This window comes from Megascapheus bottae, chromosome 26 (genome assembly GCF_031878675.1).
Source record: "Megascapheus bottae isolate mThoBot1 chromosome 26, mThoBot2.hap1, whole genome shotgun sequence".
Classification (NCBI taxonomy): domain Eukaryota; kingdom Metazoa; phylum Chordata; class Mammalia; order Rodentia; family Geomyidae; genus Megascapheus; species Megascapheus bottae.
In genome coordinates this window covers 20,611,271-20,631,924 of record NC_143534.1, presented here as the reverse complement: position 1 = coordinate 20,631,924, position 20,654 = coordinate 20,611,271, and the positions used below count along the sequence as shown (strand labels likewise).

The 20,654-nt window shown below is 37.0% G+C and overlaps 1 protein-coding gene across 1 annotated transcript in view; it reads left to right on the top strand.

Annotated features, from left to right (window-relative positions):
- The window catches only part of Mkx (mohawk homeobox), a 66,298-nt gene that overhangs the window by 9,595 nt on the left and 36,049 nt on the right, over positions 1-20,654 (top strand). Inside the window, exons 3-4 of the mRNA XM_090318691.1 lie at positions 450-603; positions 1,478-1,810. Coding sequence (XP_090174817.1) covers positions 450-603; positions 1,478-1,810 — 487 coding nt within the window. The remainder of the gene's footprint in view (positions 1-449; positions 604-1,477; positions 1,811-20,654) is intronic.

Sequence of the window (20,654 nt, the reverse complement as noted above, 5' to 3'; positions counted from 1 at the left end):
CCTTGTATTTGTGTACACATCCTCTTTGGGGGTGTATGTCTTATCCTCTTGCCTTAGCCTCCTACATAGCTAGTACTATAGGCCTGTGCTACTATATCTGGCTTAATTTTATTTTAATGCCCGGTGTGCCATTTCTCACACTTTTGTTACATTAGCTATGTCTATATTCTTTTATGACTCTTGCTAGACTTCTCACTAACCTTTTTTTTTTTTACAAAAAAAATTATAAGACCTCTTTATTTTTCTTCTCCCCAGATGTAGAAAGAACTCCAAAGAACTGTGGTACATGTTTAGCATGTTGAAGGAATGGATGAATATGAAAATATCAAACAATTATGTCCTAAGACTAATGATCAAAGATGCAGAGAGAGGCTCACATCATTTATGAGAAAGGACTTGCGTAAGGGATTGAGTTTTAATATTTTCTTAATGAAAAAATACCGTTTTAGGTCTCAAATTGGTTTGCTAATGCAAGACGTCGGCTTAAGAATACCGTTCGGCAGCCAGACTTAAGCTGGGCCTTGAGAATCAAGTTATATAACAAGTACGTTCAAGGGAATGCAGAACGGCTCAGCGTAAGCAGTGACGATTCCTGCTCTGAAGGTTGGTTAAGAATTTTATTTTACTCTCTTTTCTTTGCCTTTGTGAGAAGAAAAAAGCCTCCTTGATTGCTGGTTTGAAGGTGAACCCTACAGAATATTCTAGTGCCCAAACTGACCTGTATATTATGTAAGATAGTTCTGTTTTTGAGAAAAAAACATTATTTTCCATCATAAAATATTAGTATTAAATAACACATTAGGGAGAAAAAATATGTATTTTTCGTATCAATTCCTATTTTTGTACTTCCAAGTCCTAATAGTTAAGACTGGGGAAAAACGTCTTTATCTTTACATTAAAATTATATTTGGATCTTAAAAATGTTAAAAAAAAAGATAATTCTGTTTTTAACAATCCTACATTTATATTAACAAAATTATGTGTTATATTGCATATCAACAGAATTATGTTATTTCCTCTTGTTTATAAATGTATCTTGTTAAAAAGATATTTTCTGGGGAATTCATTAAAACGAAAGTATTGGCTGAAACTCAAAGCCAGCTCTACAGAAAATGTGCCCACATCCATCTCAATAGACACAATTGTCCATTTTACTTAGCAAATAGCTGGACTGGAGGTGTGGCTCCAGGGAGAGAATGCCAACAGAGCAAGCAAATTAAATAAGTATAAAGCCTTAAAGATCAAAACTCTGGTGCTGGAAACAAAACAAAGGAACCCCCCCCCAAAAAAAAAATACATAGGGAAAGATTACAGAGATTACTGCTTTCTTTTGCCTAAAAGGTAACTTTATCAATGATAATTTTATACAGTACCTATGTTCTTTATGTCTATACATTTTCAGTGAATAAATATGGTAACTGAACAACTGGGGAAAAATTAGTTCAAATACATCTTAGTGGTCTATTTCCCCCCTTAGATGGGGAAAACCTTGCAAGAAACCACATGAAGGAGGGAAGCTACAGTACACCTGTCCACCCTGTGATGAAGAGTGAGAGCTCAGGAATCAAAGCTGGAGGGCAGCCAGAGGCTCGGGCTGTTGAGGACTACGTGTCACCTCCCAAATACAAGAGCAGCTTGTTGAACCGTTACCTTAACGACTCTTTGAGACATGTCATGGCCACCAGCACTGCTGTGGTGGGGAAAACAAGGCAAAGAAACCATTCAGGATCATTTAGCTCCAATGAATTTGAGGAAGAATTGGTGTCGCCATCATCATCAGAAACCGAAGGCAACTTTGTCTACCGCACAGGCAAGTTGGTGGCTTTTGATGTTCTTCTTGTTGCTGCAGTTACCGTGATATCTTGTATAAAGCACGTATCAAAGTCATCAGATTATTTATCAGCTGCCCCTAATTCAATTTGAAAGCTCTTTAAAAAATCCTTTAAAATGCATTTATATATTTTTTTGGTTTTTTATCATCTTTGAATAGTTGTACAATGGATTGTCATTTTTAATTGATGATATGTTCGCAGATAACGATCAGAGATAACAGATATTGTCAGTGTTCATAGTAATAAATAGAAGCTTTTATTCTTTTTTGCGTTTGTGTCAGTCCTGAGGCTTGAACTCAGGGCATAGGCATTTTTCTTGAGCTTTTGTGCTCATGGCTAGTGCTCTACCACTGTGTGTCATAGCTCCACTTTTGTCTTTTTGGTGCTTTATCAGAGATAAGAGTTTCATGGACTCTCTTACTTGGGCTGGCTTTTAACCATGACTCTCAGATCTCAGCTTCCTGAGTAAATAAGATTATAGGCATGAGGCACTGGAACCCAACTTAAGTTTTTCATTCTTGATGACAACTTTTAATCATAATGACAGCAATGTTTACAGGAGATTATATGGCTTTTATTTAATGGAATAATGTAGGATGGAAGAATATTCTGGAGTGTAGCCAATTATGCAAATACTTCATATTTATCTCATCTTTTCTCTTACATACTTTGATGGCTAATAGTGATGTGAAGGGCAAACAAATTCACATGTGTGCCAAGTTTTTTTTTTTTTCCTGAGAGAGAAAATATAGGTCTGGCTTCAATTGCATTGGAAATTTTACTTTCATTCCTGGAAAGCAATAGCTTTGAAAATTTTACATTCACCCCAGAAATATTGACTCAATTTCTTCCTTTCTAAAACATTTGGGTGGAATAGTGGGTTTGGTAAAAATTCTTCTCTCTTGACTCCTGCTCTTGCTTCTGAGAAGTACTGGAGCAAGTAGCTTTATAATAAGGGATATGTGTGCCCTAAATCTGTTGTAGTAGAGGCTTGGTCCTGAAAATGCCAACAAAATGAGCTTTAATGTGAGATCTGGAAACAATAGCAGAAAGCATTCAGTCCAACCACATTGAATCATAGATGAGAAACCCCAGACCAAGAACCCAGAGGAGTTACTCTTGAGCTGAATGGTCCAGTTGGGGCCAGCATACGAGGCAGGATAAATGTCTTTCCAGGCAGTTGTGGTATGATTGTTCTACCTAGTAGTTATAATAAACTAGTAGTTATGATAATGTCACAATTTTATATATATTCCATCCTCTTGATACAGAGGAATACATACAATAGGGCTTTAAGAGCCAATCCACATGTGGAATATTGAATAGAATACCACAATATTTACCAAGATACCACAGTTTCATGTGTCTACACATGAAACGAAGGTTCTTTTATCTAGCAAGACTTAGAGGAAGTATCAGCACAGTCTTTGAGAATTTAATCAACCTCATTTTCTCTTTGCATTACTACTGCATACAAGTAGAAGCTATATAATTAACATGTAACTAAGGTGAAAGTTTAGGTGAGAACTTAGGCGACATTCAGAGCTTTATGACTTTCTTTTCAGAGAGAGGAAAAGAAACCAAGTCATTCAAATACAAATGACTACAAGAAAAATAAAAATAAAGGTAAAATAAGATGAAAGGGAAAGCTGAAAACAAACAACTAAATCAAAAATGGACTCTGAAAGTAATATTAAAATTAGCAAGCGAAATGAACACAAATGGATATTTGAAATAACAAAGGAAGTGGTATTGCAATCCATGCAGTCATTAAAAGTGATTTAAAAATATGAAGTAGTAATTAGTGGCAGTATATTGTATTTAAATGCATATATGAAATTAAATGGTGTTAGCCACACAAATAAATTACACATTCATAATTAAGAAATACTTTAAATGAGCCATCACTCAGCACATGACTTCACTGATCCACTGATTTGAAACTTTTTCCAAATCCTTGAAGACATAATTAAATTCCCAAATTCAATGCAATTTTTGGAACACATAGAATTACAGGAAGTTGCTCAGTAAATGTTATCCTAATCTCAAACAAGATTATGACAATGTAAAAACTATACTTTTATGATACTACTATGAAATAATAGAAGCAATATTTATGAAGGCTAGTACTAAATAGAAAACAGTTGAAAATTATGGAAATGAAAGACTCAGTTATGGAAGTACTGATGTATTTAAACAAAAATAGCAAAATCTTCTGGGAAAAACAGGATTAATCTTAGAAGAGAGCCACACTAACTGGCAATTGATTATTTAGCTGTAATTTCCCTTATAAATTTTGTGCTCTTGCAAGTAAAAACAAGGCCATATGCCTATAGAATGTACCAGTATGTCAAGTCTCCTGAAAATTCATGCTCTTTTCAAAGGCAACAAAATATGAAATCAGAAAGAATTAGCCTCTCTCCAGTGGATGCTTTTCAAAGTTTAGTATCTTGGCTGTTTATTTTTATTAAAGCATTTCAAAATGCACTTGGTCCACATTTGCCAAGTTCTGTTTCTAAATAAAAGCCTTTCTTTTTTTTAGTTATGAAACCAATGAGAAAGCAACTTGGACATGCAAAATTCTGTTTGGGTTTTTTCTTTTCATGCATGTGTATAAACTTAAAAAGAACAGTCTGGATTTTTTTTTAAATCTTATTTTTAGAGATGGAGAATTAAGAAAGCCAATGGTGGCCTAAAAATGACCTGTTAAGTTTCAGACCAAACAATGAATGAGTGTCTTGTCTTCTGGGGACACAGGGTGACAACAACATGCTTTTATAAATAAGACAGCAGACTTTAAGAAATACTCTCTGAGAAACTGTTCTGGTTGTGTTTGGCATTCGGGTTCATTCTGTATTCCTTCAGTTCCTTTGATTTAGTTTTCTTTCTTTCCACACCTAAATAGAAATTTTCTAACCCTACTATTAGTTCATGCCTTTATCATTACTGTGCTTATGAGTAGAAAGATTTTTAACATTAAATGTTTTAAAAGAATCACTTTTTATTTGTAGATGTACAAAGGGGTTTTAGTGAGGATGTTAGTTTATGATACAATCTTGATGATTTTTAAACAGAATATTTCTAAGTCCGCTTTGTTCATTTATCCTTGCTAAGATATTTTATTCACCCATTTTAGTGAAAAGTTGCTACCTAGGAATGCATTTTATTAAATATGAAGACTTAAGAAAAAGAAAGTTGGCATGTGGAAGGATAGTGAATAATTGAATTCTGCTTCATTCATTGAATCTTTGGAGAATTATTAAATAGTAATCTTCATTGAGGATATTATTAGGAACTATCAGCTCAAATAACCATATTTTACTGACTTCATGTAGACCTTTCTTTTCTGTAATCTTCTGTCTTTGGCTTCATGCTAGAGTATGGTAAGCCCTCTATAAACATGGACGCATTTCTTACAGCAGTAGTTATGATAAGCATCCAATCTGATTAGAATTAAAGTCGTTGCTTCTAAATACAATTTAGGGCAGTAACACTCAAGGAATTATAGCCATTCAGTCTGTCCATTTGTACCACGTTTGATTAAATAGTAATTTTCAGACATTTGACCGAGTGAATTCCCTTTGGAAACTGACATTAAGTCTCTGGCATCTCTGTGGGTCTGAAGTGTCATGTCAGGATAAGCACTTCAGTCATCAAGTCTGTTCTGTTCCTGTCTTCCTTCCGCATTTTCTCCAGGTGAGATAATCCATGCTACTGAACAGACAGAGACCTTCCTGGGATCTAACTTAATCTGCATTTGAGTCTTTGGACGAAGTTCACAGACTCTGTAGAAGGGACAGACATTTCTAAGAAGTAAACTGATAAGGAGAAAGCAAGCAGACCTTGAAATAAAATATGTAGACTTCTACTTTCTACTTGGCTTAAGGACAAGTCCTCGTGTGTGTGTGTGTGTGTGTGTGTGTGTGTGTGTGTGTGTGTGTGTTTTCTCTCAGTTTAAAAAAAAAAACCAAACAACAGCTTCCAGGTGTCTGGGACATTGAAGAGGCTGTTATCTGAGACAGGTTGCCAGAACATAATTCACAAACAGAACTTGCTCCCAAGGGGCTGAATATTTTTTAAACTTTAATGTTGTTAAATTGGTGTAATTAGACACTTCTTTAGTCAGCGCATATAGGCGGGTGGGGCTTATTTGGATGTTAGTGTGAATTCATCAGTCTAGCAGCCCTTCTGCTTGATTGAAGTGATGTCCCTGAAGAAACAGAGATCTTGAGAGAGAGAACAAAAAGAGATTTATTTTGAACAGGATACACTTTGGGAGCTAGGATCTGTTTGGACTGTCTGCTATTGTTGGAGAACTAGAACAAAAAGAAAGAAGAACTAGGAAGCAGGAAATGAATGAGAATGGAAAAGTCCAATTGCCATTTTTAATCATTCTTTCCTGCCCAAAGATGACCCTCAAAGGGAGACATTCTTATCTGCTTCACTCTTCCTGCATGCTTGTATAGTTCTGAATTTAACTTTGGTGTCAATAGCAAAATCTAGATGTTTTCATAATTCCACACCATCGATCAGCCTGAGATTTCATCTCAGCTAATAGCAGTTTCTCTGGAGAAACGCACTCTGGGTTCTAAACATATGAAACAAATACTAATCCTTCAGACCAGTATGTTCGCATAGGGCATGCTCGTGGGGCCAGGAGTTTAGCCTAGTGGTAGAGTGTTTGCCTAGCATGCACGAAGACCTGCGTATGATTCCTTGGAACCATATACATAGAAAAGCTAGAAGTGATACTGTAGCTCAAATGGTAAGAGTGCTAGCCTTGAAGAAAGCCCAAGGACAGTGCTCAGGCCCTGAGTTCAAGCCCCAGGACTGGCAAAAAAAAAAAAAAGAGAGAGAGACATGCTCATACTTGTATTCATTCATAGACTGTGAGAGATCATTTTTCTTTTTCTTTTTTTTCCTTTGTGCCCATCCTGGGCACATTCATGGCCTGAACACTGTCACTTAGCTTATTCCCTTGAGGCTGGAACTCTACCACTTGAGCCACAATTTTGCCTCCCACTCCAGTGGTTAATTGGAGATAAAATTCTCATGAACTTTGTTGCCGGGTTGGCTTTGAACCTTGATCCTCACATTTCAACCTCCTGTAGCTAGGATTACAGACATGAGTCAAAAGTACCTGGCTTTACACACATAGAGTATTTGTACAAACCATTCCATGCTAGAAATGGCTACAGTTCTGAGCTGTATGCTAGGCTACTCATCAGTAAAAGAGATATGATGAACTAGAAGAAAGCTTTTAAAAGCACATTTTTTGTTTGTTTTTGGTCAGTCTTGGGGCTTGAACTCAGGGCCTAGCTAAGCTGTCCCTGAGCTCTTTTGCTCAAGTCTAGTGCTCTATCACTTTGAGCCACGCTCCACTTCGTGGGAGATAGAGTCTCATGGACTTTTCTGCCCAGATTGGCTTTGGACTGTGATCCTCCCATCTCAGCTCCCATGTAGCTAGAATTACAGATGTGAGCCTTGGGCACCGAGCAGACACAAAGTTTGAACAGTGAACAGCCATTTCTGATGGCCCTGTGGCAGTCGTGTCAGGATTTGTGTTTGGAAATAGATTCACATAATAGACTATAGCATCAAGAGGAGCTGTGGGAAGGAGGACTGAGTGGATTGTGCACACTGGTTTTCTCTTTGCGATTCTGTTGATTCGTGATTATACTTTGGAAACTATTTTCTTATTTTAGTTTCCTTTTTTGATGCATCTCTTTCTTGTTTCTTAGGAAAAAAAAAAGTAAACTTTGCCATTTTGGATTATTCTAAACATTCTTTTCCTGGCAGGCAAATAACTGTTGACACACTTTAGTAAAATAAATAAATAAATAAATAAATAAATAAATAAATAAATAAATAAAATCCTCTCTCATCAAGCCAGCTAGTGACATTTAAAGGACACTTGCAAGACAATCCAACTTCTTGTCTTGCTACTGACCTATCAAATGCCATCTGGGAATGAGGTGTTCCACATAAGTGAACTTTCCAGATAGCAAAATTTGAAGCTGCCGTTTAAAAATTATGGCATTTTGTTTTTGCTCTCTTAAATCTTCCAAGTTTGGCAATGCTACTGGGACGTACTTTAACAACCATTCTAATGTCCGCCATTGGTGGCTCACACCTGTAATCCTAATTACTCTGGAAGCTAAAATCTGAGGATCACAGTTTGAAGCTAGCCTGGGCAGGAAAGCCTATGAAACTCTTATATCCAGTTAACTACCAAAAAGCCAGAAGTAGAGCTATGGCTCAAGTGTTACAAGACTGACCTTGAGCAAAAAATGTTAAGAGATAGTACCCAGAACTTGAGTTCAAGCCCTAATACTAACAAAACAAATGAACAACCCTTTTTCTCTTCTCGTCTCTTCCTCTTAGTGTTTTGTAAATGCCCTTTGTTCTTTCCATTTAGTACCTTTAGAGGGAACAGCAATCCAAATCTGTCCTTAAAACTTTGAATAAAAATCAAGGGCTAATAGTTTCTGAAAGAGGGAACGCTCCTACTGACTTCTTTCAAAGCTGTAGTCTTTTAAATGAAATGTATTGAACTTCTGCCCTGTACACATGTGTCAGATTACTAGAGAAATCTAAAACCTGAAGCACTACTTTCAACACTGTAGATTCTGCATAAATATTTGGTAGTGGTGATGGTGGCAAAGCATATTTATATAGATTCTTTTGGAAATTCAAAACCATGTGATTTTGATATTAACTATATGGATTTACTTGCAAAAATCTAAGTGGAATTAAGCCAATGTTCCCATTCATTGTGAAGAATTAAGAGATTGATGACTAACTGTGTGTGTGTGTGTGTGTGTGTGTGTATTTGAGAGCGAGTGAGCGAGAGAGAGAGAGAGAGAGAGAGAGAGAGAGAGAGAGAGAGAGAGAGAGAGAGAGAGAGAGCATAAATATTGACAACCTGAGCAGTTTCTGGCTCTTGGAAGGGGAGATAGTGGCTTTTCACTAACTTTTCTGTTACTTGGTATCAAATTAGTGCTTAAAAAAAGCTAAAAAACAGCTGTTGAGTCCTCCAACCTTAAACAAAAACATGGCTTCAAAGTACAAGGCAGCTAGTTTAAAAATGTACAAGATTTGTTTTTCAGAGCTGTATTTGATCTGGGTATTTCTGTTCTCTTACAGTCTAAGAAAGATAGCAACACTGAGGTCATATTTGTCTGGCTGTAGGCAAACTGTTGTCTACAAAGTAGCCACATTCTTTTTTCTCTCCTCCCTTGAGTATTTACTTTCCTTTCTTGTATGTATCAAAAGTTCCTTGTAGGGCTAAAATAGTGTTATATTAATTTAGTTTTACAGTCACTCTAGCACTTAATTTGGTTTCTTTAACATATTTGTAACATAAATAGTTGTTAAGGTAACAAGTCAGTATTTATATTAGTCTGTTCTTTAAATCATCTAAGTACACTAATATAGATGGTATATGTTGACTTGTTTCTATCAAGCAACTAAACGATTTATATCCCCAAACCACCTAACAATGCCTCTAGCAGATTATAAAGCAATTTCTTCATCTGTGAACTGAGAGATTGAATTGAAAGAGTTTTGAAAAACTGGCTGCTGGATTGCAAACATCCTAGATTATTTTTCTCTTTTAGAACAATGAAACTGAGAAAAAATGTTAGGTGCAAAGCTGTCAGTGAAAAGGGCAAAAAGGCTCATTATATAACTGTTAGCTAAACATGTCATCCATCATTCAAACTGAAAAGAAAAAGAAATCAATTTATCTCAAAGAAAATCAAGTAGAGTAGACAAGTTTATTGCCTTCCTCATTTCCTCACTATTATCCATGCAACCATGTATCATAGAAAACAAGAACACAAGGTTCTAAAATTGAAGAGTGCCAAAATTCAGGACTAGAGGCAAACACATAATTATCCCAAGTAATACTCCATTAGCAATGACAAGATGAATTTTGACATTGAAAAATGCCTGTTTAATTTTAGAAACAACGGGAGGGGGTGTTGATAATAAAAAGGAAAACTAACTGTTGCTGTACAAAAAGGAAGAAGGACAAGAAGAAATAAAAAAATAAAAAGAGAAAGCACATTCAAGTTCATTATGTAGGTCTCATTTCGTAGTAAAGCTTTCAGACGTCCTCTTCATCTCAGGCCACAGAGGTGTCGATCGATCAGTCTTATTTGGTCTCGTTAGTGCATAAAGAATTTACAAACCTAGCTAAACATAGGAGTTATATACACTTATATTCCTTATACAGAGAAGAAAAAGGACTCTTTTATGCCAGTTTTGAGTTTGGCTTGAATTTTTATGACCTATTTAGAAGCCCCAGGGAATGAAAACGTCTCTTAATGGAAACAGTGACACAGTCTTAAACACAGTGACACGAGCAAGCTCTTCTGTGAGCGCATACCACGATGCGTCTGGCTGCTGTTGCAAGACTGAAATGCACTGAGAATCAGAAAATCACTTGCGCTGAGCTTGCTAATGAACGCCAGTAGAACAAGGCTAAAATTCTGAGCACCACTCTGTAGAAGCCAAGTCTAATGTCCATAAAAGCTTTATCTTATTCTGAGATGGAAATGCATTCATGTCCCAGATGCATGCACCTCCGAGACAAGTGATCTACCACTGAGCTTTATTCTTAACTCCAAGGTATTGTTTTATCTTCCCTCCTCCCCCAGTTGGTTGTGAGGCTTGAACTCAGGACCTGGGCACTGTCCTTGAGCTGTTTTTCACTCTAGGCTAGCACTGTGCTTCCTGAATAATTGAAGACAGGACTCTCCTAGACTCTCTTGCCAGGGCTGGATTGAATTGTACACCTGAGATCTCAGCGTCCTGAGAAGCTATGATTACACTTTGTGACATATCCACACCTGGCTTTTTTGTTGTTGTTGTTATTCTTTTAATGTTTAATTTTCCTTCTTAGAAAAACAATTGAAATTTATTTAGGACATTTTTGTCTTTTGGTACAATAAGTCTAATTATTTTATTTTTCTTGTCAAATTTAAGCACTTAGTTGACTATTATTAAAATGTAGTTGTTAAATCATGAATATTGAGCTTTTGGGAACTTACGATACATGTTTGTGTGCATTTCTGACAATGTCTAAGCTAGTGTGTTAAGTTGCAAGATAATAGCCATGGATCTTGATTATTCTCCTTTAAATAGGATGAAATAGGATTCCTAGTAATTGCTAGTGGTAGCCCAGTGTGTGTGTGTGTGTGTGTGTGTGTGTGTGTGTGTGTGCGCGCGCGCGCGCGCACATGTGCTAGTAGTAGTCATAATTATCATGGATAATCATGGAAATAGCACACAAGTGAAAGAACACATTAGCTATGAACAATGCCTAAGGGGTGGTCCTTTGCTCTTGCATCCCTGGAGAGAAGTCCTTTGTGGGAAGTAGGTGAGATGATTTGAATTGAACAGCATCTCCAGTGGAAATCAGTCTGGGGGAGAAGGACTCTCAGCTTTAACCAATCCATGCTCACCTCTGCTACTCAGAAGTGAACTATACATTATCTTTTGTGGCCCAGTGGGATGGAGCAAGGCAGTTTGCCTGAGGTGTTGCAGGTGGAATTCATTTGTAGAATTTCTTCCATTTCGACATCTAATGAGAAACAAAATCAAAGTGTTGACTTCACTATCTTGTGGAATTCCTGTTTTGTTTTTTTAACTATGGGCACTATAGCCCTTGAAGTTCTTAAGAGAACGTGGTCTTTTCAGACTTTCTGTGCTTCAGGATTAGAAATACCTCTTGCGTACCGATTTTAAGGCAATGTTTCTATTTCTGTACTTGGACTTGAACTCAGGGCTTTGTGCTTTCATTTGGCTGTTTTTGCTCACAGCTTGAGTTCTACAACTTGAGCCAGGTTTCCATTTCCAGGTTTTAGCTGGACAATTAGACAAAAGAGTCTTGAAGTTTTGTCTGCCTGGCTGACTTTGAATGAGGATTTTCAGATCTCAGCTTCATGAGTAGCTAATATTATAGTCATTATCCACCAGCACCCATTTTTAGACCACTTTTTATACAGTGATATATATCTCTTGTGGAGAGAACACACACACACACACACACACACACACACACTCATCACAAAACAAAATTTGCCTTTGATCAGTTCTCATTTAGCTGAGAACAACAAGATCTTTTCCAGCAATGGTTTAAAGAGGAATATTTTGATAACATAAAATTCAAGTGAAAACACACACACACACACACACACACTCATACACACACACACACACACACACACACACACACACACACACACACAGAGTAAAAGGAAACCTTTGAAACCACTGAAAGGTGTACAGAGACAGCCATTCATAGAGTGAGATTTCCAAGGAACAGTTTGCTCTTTACGTTTTCACCCACACAGCTGCCTGTGTGTTAAGAACTGATTGTCCTTTAGCGGAAGCCAGACGCGGATTGTGATGGACAAAGCTTAGTATGGCAGACACATTTGCAAGTAAGAATGCCCTGTTCTGCCAAGACTGTCATTATGACACTGAAATGTACCCTTTTGCTAAGGGCCAAAAACTCAGAGGCTATCCTTCCAGTTTCTACACTGATTTAGACAACAGATGCATTAAAAGGGCAAGTGGTATTTAGGATCATTTGTCAGATGGCTTCAAGGCAAGAGGATGGTTATCTGGCAAGAGCAAGAATTCCTTAAATGTTACTGGGTCTTACATTTCTAAGTGTAAAATTCCTGGCCAGAGGTCATTTGGTGCCAAGTACCTTTGCTGTGATGTCTTAGCCTAGTATGGGGCTTGATGGCTGGACCAGGGGCTACTCCATTATCCATTTAACAGTGACTTGTTGGAAGTCAAAGTTGAATGGTATTATTGTGTTCCATAATCTCTTATTAGGTTTTGGTTGCATTTCTTTGTGCTATATATTCTGTTTATGTTAGAATTCTCTTCGGAGTTGCTAAATCCATCGAGTTACGTGAAGATATTTTTATAGCCTTGTCTATAGTGCAGTTGGTTTTGTTCGGGTTTTTTTTTTATATAAGTTTCCTTGCATTTATTTTTGTTTTAGATTTTTCCTTTTTGCAGTACTGAAGTTTTTGCTGTTGTTTTGTTTGTAAATATTATTTTATTTTTATCTACAAATAATTGCCTTAGACTCTTAAGACATATGCCACTATTGAAAATATTCTCATAACTCATAGAGCCTCCAGTTTACCTAACCTGTGCACTTTTTTTACTGTTAAGAAAATTTTTACACACATACTTTTTTCTTAAAGTGTATTTGGAAAAGAATACACATAAATCATCTGGAATAGCAATTCCCAATGATCTTGAGAGGCATTTGAAGAATATTTCATGGTTACTACGATTGAAATAGTAAAATTTGGTTTATAGTTACGATAACTTTCCTCTCATTAGGAAAATGTTAAAAAAAATAAGAGCTCAACTTTATGATCTCATGACAAATTACCAACTCCTAAATACAGTTCCTAATCCTCACTCCCTGACACACACACACACACACACACACACACACACACACACACACACACACACACAGAGACTTGGCACAAAGCCAAGAGAAAGCTTGGAGGAGAATCCCCCTGGTCTACCTGGCTCTTTTATCTCACCTGTCCTTCAGCTACTTTCAACAGAATAATAATATTAGAGACCCAAACAGTGGCTCCCTTGAAGCACTGTAAGTTCAATCTATGTTTTGACTATGGCTGAATGTCTTCTGTTTCAATTATGGTTTAGGAAAAGCTTTTGCTGGGACCACAGCAAAGGATCATTGAGGCCCAGGGTAGTAGTGAACCTTCACAGTAGTTCAACCTGCCTAGGGTGGGTGTAAAAGAAGTCAAATGAATTGCCTTGTGTTATGTGGCATTTTAGAAGATCGATCCAAGATTATCGAAGTACACTTCTCTAATTTTGGAATCTTTTTAGTATTTCAATTGTATAGGTTAAAATGTATTTTTGCCAATTCTATAAATTATAGAAAGTTATCATTGGACTTCTGATTTCCACCAAATGGATAGACAATTGTCTCAAAATTAACTGTGTATTTCTCTCTGTCTTAACTGCCTTGAAATGTGACAGTACTTACGCTGACTTCTGTTACATGTAATGTTTACTTCCAGTCTATATTGTAACCCAGCAAATTTACTCTTTGTTTTGGGACTTGAACTAAAGACCTTTAGCTTTTTGGTTTTTGGCTGAGCTGCAGGTCCACTTTTTGGTGGCTCACTGGGGCTAACAGTCTCACAGACTTCCATGCTTGGGCCGGCTTCAAACTATGATCCTCAGATCTCAGCTTCCTGGATAGCTAGGATCCCAAGCATGAGCCACCAGCACCCGGATTAGCAAATGTATCCTCATATTAGCAGAGTACCATTTTGGTGAATGAGGATTTATTGTACATCCACACCTGACACTATTCAATCACTTTGTTTTATCAAAAGATTTCATCTAAGCTATTGAATTTATTTTTTAGTATATCTGACATACTCTATTAATAAAATCTTATTGGAAACTAATTTGGGATTGCGTTCACTATTAGGGTAAACATTAATATTGAATATTAGTTTGGGGAACATTTTTGTCATATCAAATCTTTCTAATCATGAACGTTTATTCTGGTCATCTTTTATGACATTCTGTAAGTTTCTGTAGTTTTTTTGGCATACAATTTTTATATTTTTTTCATTAAGTTAATGATTACATATTTGAGTAAGGACTTGTTCTGTTTGTAGTGCAGATGAGCCCTTGTAAATCATGTATTAAAATAGTTACATAGTATAATAATTGTAATATTATAATTATGCCTGATTTAGGATAACAATTGTATTATGAAAATTTTTTGTATCTGGCTGGATTGTTAATGTACACAAATGTATCATCTTCAGATATTAATCATTTTATATCCTTATTCTTTTCCTCCTCCTATCCTCTACTCATTGCTAATATTGAAATTCTGGAAGATACCATTGGACAACAAAAATTAAGGAGATTTTTTTCCTCCTGTGTTTACTATGAAGCCTGTGCTTGCAAAAGTCTTCTGATAAGAAAATTATCAAAATTAAAGGATTTTCCTTCTATTCCCCAGACAGCTAATAAGAGAAAATTTCCTCTCCTCCCCCTCCTCCCTTCTTCGTACTATTTTAATATCATACTTTTGCTGTTCTTGTGGAATTATCTAGAAAACATTTCATCTTTCTTCCACTCTGGAGAACGAAATGAAGTAAAGATTAGCTCTTACTTTTCCCTTAAAGGCTGAAAGAATTCATCTGTGAAATGTTATGGGCCTGAGATGCCTCGATTCTCCTCTTTTCTTCTCACATTTTTGCATTTTTTTTCTCTTATGTAATAAACACTTTATTTCTTCCTGATTACTAGCTCAGATTTTAGCTTTTCTCTTCTATTTTTCTCCTTCGGTGTCATGAACTCATTTTTTTCTAGTCTTTCTTTAAATTCTACCACTTGAGCCATAGCACCACTTCCAGCTTTTTCTCTGTATGTATTACTGAAGACTTGGATCCTGGGCTTCATACATGCCAGACAAACACTCTACCACTGGGCCACACTCCTAGCCCAAGAATGCCTTCTTTTTATCTTCAGGCAGGTTTTAGATCTGCAATGCCTTTCAAAAGCCCACATGGTAAGGATTTGACCACAAGCCTCTGGTACTTTTGAAGAAAGAGGTCACTGGGGAGTGTGCCACTGAAAGAATGATCGAAAGCCTTTCTCCTCTGTGCCTCTCTTTCAATTCTTGGCCATCAAGACTACTTTCATTCTACCACACACTCCCTGCCACTCCACCGTGCCACAGGATGCCAAATAGTGGAGCTAACTGATGATGTCCTAAAACCCTGCAATTGCAAAGTCAAACAGACCTTTCTTCTTTTGAAGTTGACTTTCCTCAGGCATTTAGTCAGAGTGTTGGGAAACTGACTCCTTTAACACTCTTGACCCTCTAGAGAGATCAGAGGTTACCTGAATCACTACTCTGTATTTTGTTGTGGTAGTTGTTCTAGGGATTAAACCCAGGGCTCATACAAGCCAATCATGTGCTCTGTCACTGAGCTATATGCCTCCCCCCACCATGTCTGTCTGTCTGTCTGTCTGTCTGTGTCTCTCTCTCTCTCTCTCTCTCTCTCTCTCTCTCTCTCTCTCTCTCTCTCTCTCTCTCTCTCTCTCTCTCTCTCCACCTCTGAATGGCTTTAAAGCCTTCTCCTGGAGTCCTCACTAAATTAGCAGCCATTCTATTTTCCCTGTGTGTATTGTGAAAGTTTACTATTTTCTGCATCCTGTTGGGAAATAGTTCTATGGTTCTCTGTGTAGATTTTCCTTCCAACCGGATGATGCCTTATGTCTTTCATCTTTCATGAAATTCTCAACTTTTCTGATTTGACAATGATAACTTTTATTGCTTGCAAGCCCCACTAGGCTTAACTTAAAGATACATCTTGTAATTTACTGGGATTTGGAAGGGAAAAATGAATCGAGCATGTTCACTACACTATCTTAAGAGAAGACTTTAAAACATTTCCCTATGGTTTTATCATAGGACATGGTTCCTTCGTTTCTCTTAGTTTTCAGTGAGAATCTGCACACATTTAAAATTATGCATAGATTCCAAAGAGTAAAGAATATGTTACAGACTTTCTGCAGAGGGAATAACTGCAAAAATTCCTTATGATTTTTCATCCGCTTGAACATGATATTATCACGATAAGTAGGATTTCTTAGCCTACAGAGTTTGAAGTAAAGCTCTAGGTATGATTTAATCAATTTTTAAAAAATACCTGTAATTAAACTAATAAGATCCGGCATTACTTGGCAAGTTGTACATCTAATACACATAAACACCTTGGAAATGTGTCTGGAATCTCTGTGGGTGCTCTGTTACTCAGTAGTCAAGAATATTCTAGTCACTAACTTTTCTTTCTGTCTTTTCAGTGGAAAACTTTAAGTTCTTTGAGTGATTTCTGGTGGTAATTTTTAAGGAAAAGCAAAGAGCTAAGAATTCCACTCCTTTTTACCAATCCTTCCATCAATTAAAATGATCAATTAGTGAAGTGTTAAATATCATATACATCATAGTGTTTTATTTTCCCTTTTGTTCTCAGGCTACTTTTTATCATTTTTAACTAGTGCTTCATATGTGGTTGATTGAAAATGTTCTTGATTAAAATTATATATAAGAAAAAAACAACATAGTGATATAGTAAAAGAATTTTCATCTTCCAAGCCCATTACATACTGAAATTTTTACCTGTGATTTATTTCGCAACTGTCAGAATATATTTGCTTTTCTCTAATGCCTTTCCATCTTTCTTTCCACTTCCTCCTCTTCTCTCTTTTCTATCCCAACAATAAATTGTGCATCTCTTGCTCATACCACTCTTGGTTAGATTTCCCCATTGGTGTGTTTGTAACTAAGCTGTGTGGGTGTTATTTCCCACAACGTCTGTGTCTCTGAACTGATCACAGACAATTTTCCTGTGAGTTTTCTCTCTTCATTCAAGATAAGCTTGATTGTCCATTACTGTTAACTTGTACAGACTGTGTTATGGAGATCAGATTTGTTTGTTTGTTTGTTTGTTTATTGCCACTGCTGAGGCTTGGAGTTAGGGCTAAGGGATTGTCTCTTAGTTTTTATAGCTCAAGGCTGGCACTCTACTACTTGAAACACAGTCCCACTTTGAGCTTTTTTATTATTTTTTTTTGCCAGTTCTGGGCTTGGACTCAGAGCCTGAGCACTGTCCTTGGGTTCTTTTTCTCAAGGTTAGAGCTCTACCACTTGGGCCTTAGCACCATTTCTGGCTTTTTTTGCTATGTATGTGGTACCAAGGAATCTAACCCAGGTCTTCATGAATGCTAGGCAAGCACTTTACCTCTAGGCCAAACTCCTGGCCCCCACTTTGAGCTTTTTGTTAGTTAATTGAATGTAAGAGTCTCATAGGTTTCCTCAGTCTGGCCTTAAACTAGGTTCTTCAGAGCTTTACTTCCTGAATTGCTACCAGTGGTGGGCTAGGAATAATTTTAAATAGGTTATTGTTCATAAAATCTTTCTAAGGACCAGGAAACTCCTTTGTTGGACCCATTAGCACTTCTAGAGTCTTTTGCTTGCACTGGAATTATTATTTTTTTTGCCTGTCCTGGGCTTGGGCTCAGGGCCTGAGTCCTTGAGTTTTCTCAAAGCTAGAGCTCTACTACTTGAGCCACAGCACCACTTCTGGCTTTTTTCTATGTTTGTGATACCGAGGAATCGAACCCGGGCCTTCATGCATGCTAGGCAAGCTCTTTAACCACTAGGCCAAACTCCTGGCCCCAAACTGGAATTATTGTCATTATATTAGGTAAGATTATACACTATGATCAAACAGGATTCATCTCAGGGATGCAAAGCTGGTTCAACATATGCAAGTCAATTAATATAATTCAGCACATCAACAGGGCAAGAATCGTATGATTGTCTCAATAGATGCAGAAAAGGCATTTGACAAGATGCAACACCCCTTTATGCTAAAAGCTCTGGAAAAAGTAGGAATCCATGGAACATTCCTCAGTATAATAAAGTCTGTGTATGACAAACCCACTGCTAGCATTATACTTAATGGCGAAAAGCTAAAGCCATTCCCTCTAAAATCAGGAACGAGACAAGGATGCCCACTCTCTCCACTCCTCTTTAACATAGTATTAGAATTTCTAGCCAGAGCAATAGGGCAAGAAGCAAGCATAAAGGGGATCCAAATAGGGAAAGAGGAAGTAAAACTTCCCTCTTTGCAGATGACATGATTCTGTATTTAAAGAACCCTATAGACTCCACTCCCAAGCTCCTTGAGCTGATTCAAAACTTTGGCCAGGTAGCAGGGTATAAAATTAACCCTAAAAATCAACTGCCTTCCTTTATGCCAACAATGAGAGGAATGAGGCAACAATCAGGAAAGAAACTCATTTTGCAATAGCCTCAAAGAAAATAAAGTACCTAGAAATTACCTTAACTGAGAATGTAAAGGATCTTTTTGATGAAAACTTTAAAACCCTGAAGAAATTAAAGTAGAACTGAGGAAATGGAAAAACCTCCCATGCTCCTGGATTGGGAGAATCAATATCTTAAAAATGACCATCTTACCAAGGGCTATCTACAAATTCAATGCAACACCCATCAATATCCCAATGTCATTCTTTAAAGAAATAGAAGAGGCAATCCAAAATTTCATATGGAATAAGAAAAGGCTCCATACAGCAAAAACAATTCTAAGCAGAAAGAACTGCGCAGGAGGAATTTCAATACCAAACTTTAGACTCTATTACAGAGCTATAGTAACCAAAACAGTTGGTACTGGCACAAGAACAGGCCTGAGGACCAATGGAATGGAACTGAGGACCCAGATATTAAACCACAGACCTATGGCCACCTAATCTTTGACAAGGGAGCCAAAAAAAAATAGAATGGAAGAAAGACAGCCTCTTCAACAAGTTGTGCTGGCAGAACTGGTTAAGCACCTGCAGAAAACTAAAGTTAGATCCTTCTTTGTCACCCTGCACCAGGATTAATTCCAAATGGATCAAAGACCTTGAGGTAAAAGCAGATACCCTGAAAACTTTACAAGAAGGAATAAGAGATACACTAGGTCTCCTTGGCACAGGTGGAAACTTCCTTAATAAGGACCTAGAAACACAACAAATCAAAGAAAGTCTGGATAAGTGGGACTGCATTAAACTGCAGAGCTTCTGTATGGCAAAGGACATAGCTAGCATGCTATGAATTTTTATAGGCTAAAACACCCATGTACTCCTCACATTTCTATAAGTCAGAAGTGTGGTGCAAAGTGGCTGGCTTCTCAGCTGGAGTCTCACAATGTTGATACAGAGATGGGCCAGCTAAATCTCTCTTTGGAGTCATTGGGAAAACTCTTACAAGTTTTTCAGGCCATTAGCATAATTCATTTCCTTGAGGCTGTAGGACTGAGGTACCGGTTTTTTAGCCATTTTAGCTTCTAGAGGTAGCTCTTGTTTCTCTATATGGTCCCTTTCATTGTCCAGCCAGCAATAGCCCATTGAATTTTTTACTTGCTCAAGTCTCTCAGAATTCCCCCTTGTACTTTCAATCAGGAAAAGACAAACTCTGCGTTTAAGAGTCCATTCAATTCCAGGGCACTCATCTCTGAAAATCTATTTTAAAGTCAGTTGATTCCTAATCTTAGTTATAATTTCAAAGTTTCTTTCCTCATTAACATAACATATTCATACACACATTAGTGTGATCTTTTTGTTGCAGGCATTATAAAACATATATACAGCTTGTAACATTGTTGGTGGATCATCTATAAGCTGAATAATCAGATACTGCCAAAATAAGTACATTTAACTTTATATACTTACTTGTACGTATTGCACCTATACATGTGTCTTCTCTATAAGGTAACCATGCTTTTCCTGGAGCTACATGTATTTTATATATAACACAAAGTAGGCACACAACTGATCACACAGTCACTAGAGGCATATTTCTGAGCTCAAAGGTTAGATTATTCTTACCAGACTGATGTGTACAACACATTTTTTTGCTATACATAATAATAAAGTCATCTTTTGTCTTATACTTCCTCTGTGCCTAGCATTATACTAAGTCCTTTATTTCCATGGGCTATATTTTATATAGCCCTTTCAAAAAATGTTTTGATGCATGTGTTACTGTTCTTATTTTTAAAATGAGAGAGAGCAAACTTAAATAGTTGCCATACATATGGTGATATTAGAGCCAACTTTCCCTCTCATGTTTGCTTAACTCTAAAACCCTGCTCTTGACCCTTATCTTTTTTCTTTTTTTTTTTCAAGTTTGTAAAATGTGACAGA